The following is a 13,844-nucleotide window of genomic DNA, read 5'->3' as shown; positions in this document are numbered from 1 at the left end:
CTGGGCTTCTATGGTTTTAAAATTTATAGTACTGCAGAATTATAATCTCTACCCTTCCTTTCTCCATGTATCGCTGGCATCATATACACATCTACTTAGAAGTATGGCATATTGAATTCAATGGGGCTAACTGCTCAGTAAGAGATGTTAGGATCGCAGCCTTACTTTTCTTGAAAATTAAGGAACTAATAACATTGTTGCTTGTGGCAGCCGGACAACTGATTGCACAAAACTGGAAAAATTGAGGGTAGTTGCAACTTTCCATATGGAGACAAAATGTATGGACAGTGGTGGCATTAATGGAGAAATTTAGAAAATATATGTAAGCTCCAAATGGAACTCAAGACTCCCAAAAATTGTATGGAATTATGGTTTGTTTTCATTACTTTCCTGTCTGGCAATCTATAAAACTGGCATGGACAATGGTTGTTTAATGTACTTCGTTGAATACATGGGTGAGAGGTGGGGGCGATTTTTATTGTGGTTGTTAAGTTTATTGATGTATAGGTATGATTTTGATGCTTACCATTGAGGGAAAAAAGGAAGATAAGGTTTACACAACCACTTTGCACACCCTTATTACAGAGCACGCCCTACTGAACGTAGAAGCACTTCCCAGTAAAGATGTATACAGTATAGGATTGCCCTGCGCGCCCCACTGTTTGCATAGGATTGCCCTGCGCGCCCAGGGAAGCGAGGAGGGGGAGAAAAGACAGCAGTGCGCTGATTGGTGGACGAAGGGCTAAAAGAGCGACGGACATAAATATAGGAAAAGTAGTAGAGTGACCCCCCTTCATGGATCACTGCCTTGCCGTGGCGAAGGGGCTTGAAGAAACTCAGAGAAGCTATGAACTATGCCGAGCAGGGCACACAAGACGAACAGGTCATAGTGGAGAGTTTTGACCAAACGTGATCCACCTGGAGGAGGAACCGGCAAGCCACTCCAGTATCCTTGCCAAGAAAACTCCATGGACAAAGACAACAGGCATATAAAAGTTATGACGCTGGAAGATGAGCCCCTCAGGTCGGAAGGCGTCCAACATGCTACTGGGGAAGAGCGGAGGGCAAGTACAAGTAGATCCAGAGCTGATGAAGTGGCTGGGCCAAAGCCGAAAGGACGCTCAGTTGCGGATATGCCTGGAAGCGAAAGGAAAGTCCAATGCTGTAAAGAAAAATATTGCATAGGAACCTGGAATGTAAGAACCATGAACCTGGGTAAGTTGGAGGTGGTCAAAAATGAGATGGCAAGAATAAATATTGACATCCTGGGCATCAGTGAACTAAAATGGACGGGAATGGGCGAATTCATTTCGGATGACCATCACATCTACTACTGTGGGCAAGAAACCAGTAAAAGAAATGGAGTGGCCCTCATAGTCAACAAAAGAGTGGCGAAAGCTGTACTGGGATGCAATCTCAAAAATGATAGAATGATCTCGATACGAATCCAAGGCAGACCTTTTAACATCACAGTAATCCAAGTTTATGCCCCAACTACTGGTGCTGAAGAAACTGAAATTGACCAATTCTATGAAGACTTACAACACCTTATAGAAGTGACACCAAAGAAGGATGTTCTTCTCATTATAGGGGACTGGAATGCTAAAGTAGGGAATCAAGAGATAAAAGGAACAACTGGCAAGTTTGGCCTTGGAGATCAAAACGAAGCAGGGCAAAGGCTAATAGAGTTCTGTCAAGAGAACAAGCTGGTCATCACAAACACGCTTTTCCAACAACACAAGAGACGACTCTACACATGGACATCACCAGATGGGCAGCATCGAAATCAGATTGATTATATTCTCTGCAGCCAAAGATGGAGAAGCTCTATACAGTCAGCAAAAACAAGACCTGGAGCTGACTGTGGCTCAGATCATCAGCTTCTTATAGCAAAATTCAAGCTTAAACTGAAGAAAGTAGGAAAAACCACTGGGCCGGTAAGATACAATCTAAGTCAAATCCCTTATGAATACACAGTGGAAGTGACGAACAGGTTTAAGGATTTAGATTTGGTGGACAGAGTGCCTGAAGAACTATGGATGGAGGCTCGTAACATTGTACAGGAGGCAGCAACGAAAACCATCCCAATGAAAAGGAAATGCAAGAAAGCAAAGTGGCTGTCCAACGAGGCCTTACAAATAGCGGAGGAGAGAAGGCAAGCAAAATGCGAGGGAGATAGTGAAAGATACAGGAAATTGAATGCAGATTTCCAAAGAACAGCAAGGAGAGACAAGAAGGCCTTCTTAAACGAGCAATGCAAACAAATAGAGGAAAACAACAGAATGGGAAGAACCAGAGATCTGTTCAAGAAAATTGGAGATATGAAAGGAACATTTCGTACAAAGATTACCATAATAAAAGACAAAAGTGGAAAGGACCTAACAGAAGCAGAAGACATCAAGAAGAGGTGGCAAGAATACACAGAGGAACTATACCAGAAAGAAATGGATGCCTCGTACACCCCAGGCAGTGTGGTTGCTGACCTTGAGCCAGACATCCTGGAAAGTGAAGTCAAATGGGCCTTAGAAAGCACTGCAAATAACAAGGCCAGTGGAAGTGATGGTATTCCAGCTGAACTATTTAAAATTTTAAAAGATGATGCTGTTAAGGTGCTACACTCAATATGCCAGCAAATTTGGAAAACTCAGCAGTGGCCAGAAGATTGGAGAAGATCAGTCTACATCCCAATCCCAAAGAAGGGCAGTGCCAAAGAATGCTCCAACTACCGCACAATTGCACTCATTTCACACGCTAGCAAGGTTATGCTTAAAATTCTACAAGGAAGGCTCAAGCAGTATGTGGATCGAGAACTCCCAGAAGTGCAAGCTGGATTTAGAAGAGGCAGAGGAACCAGAGACCAAATTGCAAACATGCGCTGGATTATGGAGAAAGCTAGAGAGTTCCAGAAAGACATCTACTTCTGCTTCATTGACTATGCAAAAGCCTTTGACTGTGTCGACCACAGCAAACTATGGCAAGTTCTTAAAGAAATGGGAGTGCCTGATCACCTCATCTGTCTCCTGAGAAATCTCTATGTGGGACAAGAAGCTACAGTTAGAACTGGATATGGAACAACTGATTGGTTCAAAATTGGGAAAGGAGTACGACAAGGCTGTATTTTGTCTCCCTGCTTATTTAATTTATATGCAGAATACATCATGCGAAAGGCTGGGCTGGATGAATCCCAAGCTGGAATTAAGATTGCCGGAAGAAATATCAACAACCTCAGATATGCAGATGACACAACCTTGATGACAGAAAGTGAGGAGGAATTAAAGAACCTTTTAATGAGGGTGAAAGAGGAGAGCGCAAAATATGGTCTGAAGCTCAATATCAAAAAAACGAAGATCATGGCCACTGGTCCCATCACCTCCTGGCAAATAGAAGGGGAAGAAATGGAGGCAGTGAGAGATTTTACTTTCTTGGGCTCCATGATCACTGCAGATGGTGACAGCAGCCACGAAATTAAAAGACGCCTGCTTCTTGGGAGAAGGGCAATGACAGGCCTAGACAGCAACTTGAGAAGTAGAGATGTCACCTTGCCAACAAAGGTCCGTATAGTTAAAGCCATGGTCTTCCCAGTAGTGATGTATGGAAGTGAGAGCTGGACCATAAAGAAGGCTGATCGCCGAAGAATTGATGCTTTTGAATTATGGTGCTGGAGAAGACTCTTGAGAGTCCCATGGACGGCAAGAAGATCAAATGCATCCATTCTTAAGGAAATCAGACCTGAGTGCTCACTGGAAGGACAGATCGTGAAGCTGAGGCTCCAAGACTTTGGCCACCTCATGAGAAGAGAAGACTCCCTGGAGAAGACACTGATGCTGGGAAAGATGGAGGGCACAAGGAGAAGGGGGCGACAGAGGACGGGATGGTTGGATAGTGTTTTCGAGGTTACCAGCATGAGTTTGACCAAACTGCTGGAGGCAGTGGAAGACAGGAGTGCCTGGCGTGCTCTGGTCCATGGGGTCACGAAGAGTCGGACACGACTAAACGACTAAACAACAACAACAACAGTAGAGTGACCATGCAACCTAAACTTCCGGTGAACAATTGAAGGCTCCGAATCTTTATGGCGTGAAGCGGCGCCGCTCTGGCTCTCAGCCGCTCATTGATGAACCCCGCCCCTTTTCCTGACATTCCTTTTGCCCTGAGAGAGCGGAAAGCCAGTTTTTCGACGGGAGGCCGGAAGTGATAGGAGCGCTTCGCTCTGTTTCTTTCGTATCTCTATAGAGAGGAGAGCGAGCCGGAAGTGGCGCTTGGTGTGCTTCCGCTTTGGGGTGGGCAAGCAGCAGGGGGAGGCTGGCAGGCGGGCGAGGAGAGGCGCCCATGCGCCGCTGGTGCCGCCGTCGCTGCTCCGGCCACAGCTGCTGTGCGGAGGCAACAAAGGAAGGCATGAAGGAGCCGGCGCGGCCTGGACTGGTGAGGGTAAAGTGGGGGGGAAACGGAGGGGAAACGGGGCGAGGGGAAAGGGGAGGGGGGACAAGAAAGGAGGGCGAGGCGAGTCCCCCTCCCGTTCTGAGGGGAAAGTGGGCGTGGCTGCGGAGCTTCTGAGGGAGGCCGGAGGAGGCGGAGTTTCTGCTGTGGAGGGAAGAAAGGGGCGGGGCCGAGCGCACGGGCGCCGGGGATTGGTCCGCCGCTGCGCGCGTGGCCTGCGAGGGGGAGGAGTCAGCAGAAGGCGCTGAGGGGCCCCTGACGCCTCGTAGTGGTTAGAGCGGCTTTTCCCTCACCTGCGCTCCCGCCTTCTGGGTGGCTGCTGGACTACAGCTCCCAGCATGCCTCGCCGCTGGCCACGCCGGCTAAGGCTGATGGGAGATGGAGTCCTCACGGGGGGGGGCAGGAAGTTGAGGGACTGAGCGCCGAGGTGCTCCGAGTTCGAATCCCCGCTTGCCCGTGACCCGCCGCCACTCGGCCTAAACTACTTCACAGGGGGGTTGTTGTGCAGATGACGTAGTACGTGCGTCTTACGTGAAAGGAGAACGGGGTGGGGGTAAGGAGGGAAGGGTCCGGCGTAGCAGACTTGGTGGCCGTCACTGCCTCCTGTGGGAGCCAGTTCCATAGCTTCAACTAAAATGGTGAAGATCCGGGTTCACGTGTGTACTGCTGTGCCTAACTTTCTTACAGGGTTGTTGTGTGGATAAATTGTGGGTTTGTACGTGTGCGCGTGCTGATGGTGTGTGTGTGTGTGTGTGTGTGTGCGCGCGTGGTAGAACCATGCATGCTCACCTGGGAGTCCAAGGAAGTCCAACCAGCTGTGCTTCCTTTTAAGACCTGGCACATTGTGGTTCTAAGATTCTGCAGGTATGATCTAGTTGAGATTCCTGCATTGCAGAGGATTGTACTGGATAACCCCTGGGGTCCCTTCCAACTGTGATTCTAAGAAAGTTTTTAGCCTGAGGCAGAATGGGAGGGGAGATGGGTTGCTCCTTTGGAGAAGTGAAGTGAGAGCAGTTTAGGGGGACTAAGAACATAAGAAGAGCTCTGCTGGATCAGGTCGGGCTCTTTTGACAGCACTTTTACCATCCTGCCATTTCCATCAACTGATTCTTAGAGGCATACTGCCTCTGACAGTGGAGGTTTTGTAGATTGTATATGGGCAGGGGGTCTGTTTGGATGAGAGGCATGGCAAACAGTCCAAAACAGAGGCAAGCTTTCATGTGGAAGGGGTTTATTTGTTTATATACCACCCTTCAACATAAGATCTCATGTTGAATTGGAACGGAGCAGGAGAGAGGAAGCATTTATATCTTTACTTGTCAAAATTTGTATCCTGGCAAACAGGGGATGTCTCTTTCTCTCTTTATCCTTACAGCACTAAGGCTTGCCTTAGACCAGACATGTTACTTTTTGAATTTCAGTGTATAAATTTCAGTGGCAAAAAGTTGGCCCATTGCTGAAACGTATTTGTTTAAATGGCAGGATTTCTCCTGCATGAACAACAGCGGTTGCAGTCATGCTCCCATGCTACTGTGTATTCTTTGAAACCCAGCTATTTTAGTGCATGTGAACTGTTACCAAGTGAAAACATCACATGTTTGCCCAGGTTGTGTTATGGCCAATGACTGAAATTGGGGAATTGAACCATTACAAGTTTTCCAGTAGGTTTTTAACAACAACAACAACTGGTTTAGCTCCAATATTTTGCATGATGGGTTGTACCCAGTGAAGTTCTACTCAGTGTACACACCTGAAATTAATGGACTCAAGTTAGTCATATCCATCAATTTCAGTGGATTGATTCTGAGTAGGACTAACATTGGCTACAGCCTTAATATATTTTATATAGAATGATTACCCTGTCACCTAATTAAATAAACATTGATTGAGCAATTGGATGGAAATGTTACTAAGTGTAATTAGTTTTCAAGTAAAGAATCCCACTGGCTTTAGTTCTAGAGATGATACACAAATGCACCATAGCAAGCACTTTAGAACAGAGGTGGGCATCCTTTGTGGCACTTGTGTGTTCCTGGGTCTAAGCCTGTGTGTTTTTAAAGCAGCCTTTCTCAACCAAGTGCCCTCCAGACATTACAACTTCCATAATCCTTGACCACTAGCCATTACTTGGTTAAGGATGATGGGAGTTGTAGTTCACAGCACCTGGAGGGCGTCATGTTGGCTGACCGTCTTGTCTGGCCAAACACTGTAGCCCTAAGAATGATTAATGAAGGACTTCCAACTACTGCACTGAAATGCCTACAAAATAAATATATGGCAAAGTGAAGTCATTTCCTTGCAAACAAGCCTTTGCTTTTGTTGTTGCTTAATTTGATATGTTTATTATTAGTTTTGGCTTTTTGTGTCTTTATTCCTTTGCTCCTGTTTTTAGGCCGGTGATGGTGTTTTTAAATAATTGATCATTGCTATTTTTGTGCTTCTTTTTATCTCTCCAAAGCTGCTTCAAGCAACTTCTTTTGGGAAGAGAGAACTGGGATAGGAGTTTTTGATATAAATAATAATTTATATAACAAATATTTTGAGAGGAAAATTAAAACATCTTATTCAGATGCACATATGCCCCACCTTCAAAACTTTTGTCAGTCGTATTTGACAACAGAGTGGGCAGAATTCATTTCAGTCCCCAAATAATTATTTCAGTGTCACACATGCAAGGAAGGAAAACATTAGCTCATTTTAAGGTAATTCTGTTTCTCCCTCCATAAGTTGAAGCACAGGAAGTATAATGCCATTACGTCAGTCTGTTCTGCAGTCACATTTTGGCTACTGCTTACTCTCAGAAAAGTACAGAAAAGGCACTTTTACATCTGGATCCTAAGCATGTTAGCTTAGAAGTCAGTCCAATTTCTACAGTGGTTCTTACACCTGAGTCACTGTGCATAGGCTTGGAGTACCTTCTTAGGAACATAGTTTGCATCCTTCTTTAGAGAATGCAATCTGACTACTGTTCAACATGCCATGGTCACATCCAGGTTAGATTACTGCAGTGTGTGGGGTTGGTTGTCTTTGAAAAGTGTTTGGACATTTCAGTTGGTTGCAAAATGCAGCAGTGGGAGCTTTGGGTCCTTATACGGCAAAAATTGAGTTATATAGATAGTGTGCCAGAGGCCTGCTCATGTGTGGACCTAGGTGAGCTGTTCCTTATGCAAAGGTGAAATTCAATGCATGAAGGGCAATTGAAGCATCCTATGTGGATGGTTGGGGTGATCCTGGTATCCCACTATGCGTGAGTTGACACCGGGCTTCAGTATAGCTGAATGAGCTTCAGTATACCTGATGAAGCGTCTCCACCCCCATCTTTCAGCCTGGACACTGAGGTCCACCTCTTGAGGACCTCCTCGGTGGTAGCACCCTCTCTGTGGAACACCCTCCCATCATATGCCAAGGAGATAAAGATTTACAAAACTTTTAGAAGACATCTGAAGGCGGCCCTGTATTGGGAAGTTTTTAATGTTTGTGGCATTTTATTATTTTTTATATTTTGTTGGAAGCTGCCCAGAGTAGCTGGGGATACCCAGCCAGATGGGTGGGGTCTAAATTATTATTATTGTTTGTTAAAGTAGCCTTGCATTTTGTTTTTAACAGGCTGAGTGATCCTTGAGGTCTTTAACTCTTCTTTGTAAGTGATAACTTACATTCAAACGAGGGGAAAATGGCATTTGTTTCAACGCAAGGACCCACTGTGGTTGACCAAACCACTTTAATGAAAAAATACCTCCAGTTTGTGGCAGCTCTAACGGATGTCAATACACGTAAGTTTGGTATTTTCAGGTTTTTTCTTCTATTTTTGCTTCATCTGCTAGACGAGTTATTCACACTGGCCTAGTGCAGGTGTATCACTGGCTCTTGCAAATTGCAGCCCGCAAATCAGAACCTAAATTTGGGAATGTCCTCAACCTTCATCTTTCCTGTCATATGTGAATTCTTATTGGCCTTAAGCATGATTTTGAATTTTATCTGTACCAATCCTGAGCATTCTTGATGCTAGCAGGAGTCCCCATCTTTACCGCAGTGTAAAGTCTTAAGTTTGAAGTGGGTTTGCAAACCTTGGGTGAAGAGTGAACCTGGTTAGCATTCACTTTAGGTAGTAGCATTGCTGTAGAGTGAATGCTAGACTGTGATTAAGGTCCTCAGGGAAAAAAGGAAATTGTTTTGGAGAGTGAAGGGAATATGGGCCTGAGGTTGGTTCCTGACCAAGAAATCAGGAATTGGAGTGAGCCAGAGTTGTGTCTGCACCGGGCCATGGTTCAGTAAACTCCACGGTCACCTTAAGCTTTGCTTTAATGAAGAAGCAAAATGATGAAAAATATTTTCTTGAACCCTGAAAAAGTAACATTGTGTGTGACTGCGTGGAGATGGATGAGTGCAGGTGTGTTTGAGTGAGAGTTGTGATTTGTGGAATTCAAAATTTGGGTCATGAGAGCTAAACTGATAAGATCTGACTGCTTCTTGGAGTGCGGTCAAAGAGCATTTCTTCAATATCTGTCAAACATGTCGTTTAACCCCCCCCCCTTTTTATTATTATATTCTTGATTTGTAGCTGATGAAACAAAGCTGAAGATGATGCAAGAAGTCAGCGAAAACTTTGAGGTAACGAAAATCAGATCGCTGTCGTACTGATCTAAACATTGTAGACCTTTGTGGAGAGATTTCAAACAATAATTATGTAAGGTGGCTTCTCTACTAGAGACCCACCCAACTGAAATCTGATCAGGACAGTTAAAATTGTCCCACGCCCCCAAATCTACTTAGGCTTGGTGCAGAGATACAAATCAAGCCAGCCTTGAGTATAACACGTTTGCTGTGAGCCATAGCCTACCAGGTATACCATACAGGTGAGTTTTGATCTGGTGGAGGAGGGACAGATAGTTCCAGCTCTCCTTCAGCAGTCTGCTTGGTTTCTGTGCTGGCCACAGAGGAAGGAAAATTTCTTCCTCCTTAACCAACCCAGAACCACAGTGAACTGGTGGAGAAGGGGTGGATCCCTCCATCATTCCACTGCTATCCTGCTTGGTAGGTTTTGTTTTTGTTTTTAAAAAACTATTCTGCTAAGAGGCCAGTAATCTGCGTTTCTAAGCTGGCCACAGTGGTGGGGGCTTCTGTTTTTTTGCAGCCAGCATTGCAAGGCAAATGACAAGTATCCTAGCAAATTTTCTTTTGTAAGGGGAGCAGGTTACTAACTTTTGTGGGCTTGCTGAAACACACTAAAGTTCAAGTATTGGGAAGGAGGCAATGGGATTGCAAGTTTCTTGGCCGTTTGCACAGCCCTCTATTCTAGCTTGGCAATTTGTATGCATTATCCTCAAAACGAGCGAAATAGCAGCTTGAAGAATTTTTGGCTTGTTTTGTTTTAGTAGCTGCAGCAGCTTGAAGTGGTTGGCTATGAAACCTTTGACTGCCATGCTTTCACTAAAGTACTTAATTCCACATTGTGTACATGTTTGAAATAAAGATCCTTAAAACATTGCTTTCTCCTACTAGAATGTGACGTCATCCCAGCAGTATTCCACATTCCTGGAACACATCATTCCTCGCTTCCTTACTTTTCTCCAGGACGGAGAGGTTCAGTTTCTGCAGGAAAAGCCAGCACAGGTATATTTTGAAATGAACTCTTCTCTTTCTCTCCGGCTTTGTCTTTCAATGAGTCCTTTTGAAAAAAACAGAAGGAAGCTTTATTATTTATGCATAATGGGATTTTATCTGTGTGTTTTTCTTGAATGTGTTCCTCAAGCTGTTAGGGCTTTACCATATGACTTTTCATTGAGTTATACATTTTGATTTGATGACCCTTCTTCTTTTATCTCTCCCCAGCAACTGAGAAAATTAGTTCTGGAAATAATCCATAGAATACCAACAAATGAACATCTTCGACCTCACACCAAAAATATCTTATCTGTGATGTTCAGATTTTTAGAGGTACTGTACTTTAAAAATACAATCTTGGCAGCATTTTTTTTTTTTTAAAGAATTAGTCCGGTTGTGGATTTAGCTACCTTTGAAACTTCATAACTGGAAAGATAACTAGAAGTGATGGAGTACTATTTAAATGTCATGTGTTGTTCTGTTATTCCAATCTGCTTGTATATGAGACACAATGCAGCGAATGAGAGCCCTTAGGGGCAAGTAAAAAAATAGACCGTTTTCATTTTATGTGGCATTAAAAAAAAATCATTTGTCAACTGAGATGCAAAATGCACCAAACCTCCAATTTTCCAGGTTACTTGTGTGGAGAGGTTTTGTAGAAGATTAACCTACTTTCTTATTCCTCTATATGATCGCTGTGTAAAGCTGCATTGCATGTTTTTGCTACATCCTGGTTTTCCCCTCCTCCTCTCCTAATTTATTATGTTTTATTGTTGTCCCCATTGTTGTAAAAAGTCTCTATTTTTTAAAATTTTATTTATAGTTTTTTGTTTATATACATTTCAATAGTTTAACAATAGTTCTAACATTTAAAACCTCGACTTCCTTCCTCCTCTTTCTGCAGTTCCTTAAATTTATTTTATCATTTCCTGCATATTCTAAATTAACAACTTAATCTTTTATTCATCTATTTTGATTATATGTCCTTTTGAAACTGCAGGTTATTACAGTAATTCTGCCAGTGTCTTTATCTGTTTACAATTTGTTTGTAAATATTCAATAAACCATTTCCCTTCTTTTATACATAAATAAATTTCTGTACTGTTTGGGTAGTTCTACACCTATAATTCCCAAGAGAAAAGCTTCTTCTTCTTCTTCTTCTTTTTTATATTACAAATGTTACCTTGAACATCTTTTCCAGTTCATTATATATCATTTCCTAGTAAGTTTTAACTTTACTACAAGACCACCACATATGATAAAAAGTACCTTCTTTTTCTTTGCATTTCCAACACTTAATTCGATTTTGATTTATGCGTTTTTGGCAATCTGCTATGTGTTAGATACCATCTATATAACATTTTCATGTAATTTGTGAAAAGTCTCTATGTACCTTGGGCTTCTTCTCTCATAACAAAATGACAATAAAGATTATTTTTAAGGAATTACTGTTTCACAGAAGCAAATACACTTTTCTGAATAATTCAGAAACTATGACAACTGTAACATTATTTTAAAAGTTCAGGAATTCAGTCATGAAATAATAAATCTGTTCTCTTTCCCCCTACACTTAGACTGAAAATGAAGAAAATGTACTTATTTGTTTGAGGATAATCATTGAATTGCACAAGCAGTTCCGGCCACCAATCACACAAGAGGTAAATTACTTTCTCCTGTACTATTAAAGTTTTATTTTTGTATTACTACTTGGATATGTTTGATTTGTGATTTTGCATTGCAGAAGGTTGGACTAGATGAACCTTGGTGTCCTTTCCATTTCTACAGTTCTATGATTCTGTGCTTTGTCATATTAGAAACATAATCTAATAATAATTGAAAATGCAATGGAAAAGAATTGTACCAGTGCTTCCATCTCCTTATGAAATCTCTGGGAGGTTTCAGAAACCTTAGAATATTGTAATTAAGGACTTAAGCTTCAAGTTATGAGAAAAAGTGCATATAGTTGTGGATTTTATGGATATATTTCATAAATTATTAGAATACTTGTAAAGGAATCATTTGTTTGCTGTTTTACTATTACAGTACACACTATCTTATTGGATGAGAAAACTTAGGCTGCAATCGTGTACTCAGTAAGAAGCCCTATTGAACTCATTGGGACTTGTTTCTCAGTAGATGTATAAAGGATTGTGCTGTTCAGTTCATATAAGGAAGGGTCTTGTCCTTTCCTTTTACCTATGCTCCACTCTGCCTCTCTGGAGTGTTGGGGTGTGTGTTATTCAGCAGGGGTGGCCAGCTCCCAAGAGACTGTGATCTACTCGCAGAGTTGAAAACTGGCAGTGATCTACCCCCTTTTCTGGGGTTCAGGTCAAAGTTGTTGAGCTTCTTTGGGGGCAGCCAGTGATCACCTGCAGACGTCCAGTGATCTACTGGTGGTAGATCTCGATCTACCTGGTGAACGTGCCTTTGTTATTGAATGTATAATGGACCAGGTCCATTAGGTGATGCTCTACATGGTGCCCAGGCTCTCTCTTAACTCAGTGGGGTGGGTGGGTGGTGGTGGGTGCTCCTAAACAGTGCGGAATGGGGCAAAGGGAGGTGCTACTTGGGGAGGAAATAAATATTCAAAAACTGGCTTGTTCCAAGCATTTACAATTAAGGCTGTTACGAAGGGGATAACTCTGAATCTTAACTACCATTTGAGGCTGCAAGTGGGAGAACATATAGAATCACAGAATTGTTAAGTTGGAAGGGACCCTGAGAGCCTTCAAGTCCAACAGCCTGCTATGCAGGAGTCTCAACTAAAGCATCCATGACAGATGGCCATCTCAGCTCTGCTTAAAAACCTCCAATGAAGGGGAATCCACCACCTTCCAAGGGAGTCTGTTCCACTGTCGAACAGCTCTTACTCTCAGAAAGTTCTTCCTTTCTTGTAATTTGAACCTATTGGATTGAGTCCTATCCTCCAGAGCAGGAGAAAGCAAGATTGCTCCATCTTCCATGTGACAGCCCTTTAGATATTTGAAGATGGCTATCATATCTCCTCTTATCCACCCTTACTGGTGGTCTGTTCCTTTTGAGCAGGTTATACCCCTCTAATTCTTCTTTCCATTTATAAGTCTCCTCCCACCAGGTTTCAGTAATGCCTATTAGGTCATATTTGCCATCCTGCATTAAGGGCTCAAATTCATCTTGCTTGTTTCCCATACTGTGCATTAGAATAGAGACAATTCAGATCACTTGTTGGAATTCTAAGTTCTCAAATTAAACTTAGGCATGGCCAATGTATAAAATAATTGAGCAATGGGTTCTGCATCCCCAAGGGACTTGGGTGTGAGTTTCTTAAACAGCTCCATCCTACATATCCATGAATACTGTTGTATCGGTGTAAGTTGGCAAGAGAGTGGTAATCCTACTGGGCATGCTAAATCATTGGATGCCCTAAAACTAGTTACTTAGAACCTGCCCAATTCATTTCCTTTGCTTTTAAAGTTGTTCAGTGTGAATACCTAGAAATAGAATGGCTTAAAAAAAGTTTTTTAGAACATAGACTCATCCTTTTTTTCTCTCCCTTTCCACAGATACATCATTTTTTGGATTTTGTGAAACAGATTTACAAGGAGCTTCCAAAAGTAGTGGTAGGTCTTAATTATTTTTTCCCGACTTCTGAAATCCACATTTTTGACCCATCATGGATAAAATACCCCAACTTGGTGTCTTTCCTTTATGCCTTCTGGAAGACTTTTGATTATTATTATTTTGCCTCGCAAAATTGGCAGGAACTTGCGGGTCTGGTAATCACCCAGCCACCAGCTCCATAAGATCTTGTCAGGATTCACTTG

At 42.8% G+C, this 13,844-nt stretch overlaps 1 protein-coding gene across 9 annotated transcripts in view; it reads left to right on the top strand.

Annotated features, from left to right (window-relative positions):
* The first annotated feature begins 4,269 nt into the window (after positions 1–4,269).
* The window catches only part of TRRAP (transformation/transcription domain associated protein), a 166,116-nt gene continuing 156,541 nt past the window's right edge, over positions 4,270–13,844 (top strand). For all 9 annotated transcript variants that reach the window (XM_077918588.1, XM_077918587.1, XM_077918586.1 and 6 more), the window contains exons 1-7: positions 4,270–4,422; positions 8,044–8,210; positions 8,999–9,048; positions 9,940–10,050; positions 10,270–10,374; positions 11,616–11,699; positions 13,584–13,640. In XM_077918588.1, coding sequence (XP_077774714.1) covers positions 8,111–8,210; positions 8,999–9,048; positions 9,940–10,050; positions 10,270–10,374; positions 11,616–11,699; positions 13,584–13,640 — 507 coding nt within the window. In that variant the 5' untranslated portion in view covers positions 4,270–4,422; positions 8,044–8,110. The remainder of the gene's footprint in view (positions 4,423–8,043; positions 8,211–8,998; positions 9,049–9,939; positions 10,051–10,269; positions 10,375–11,615; positions 11,700–13,583; positions 13,641–13,844) is intronic.

This window comes from Podarcis muralis, chromosome 14, assembly GCF_964188315.1.
Source record: "Podarcis muralis chromosome 14, rPodMur119.hap1.1, whole genome shotgun sequence".
NCBI classification, from domain to species: Eukaryota; Metazoa; Chordata; class Lepidosauria; order Squamata; family Lacertidae; genus Podarcis; species Podarcis muralis.
The sequence above is the reverse complement of the archived record's forward strand: the minus strand, read 5'-3'. Positions and strand labels throughout refer to the sequence as shown.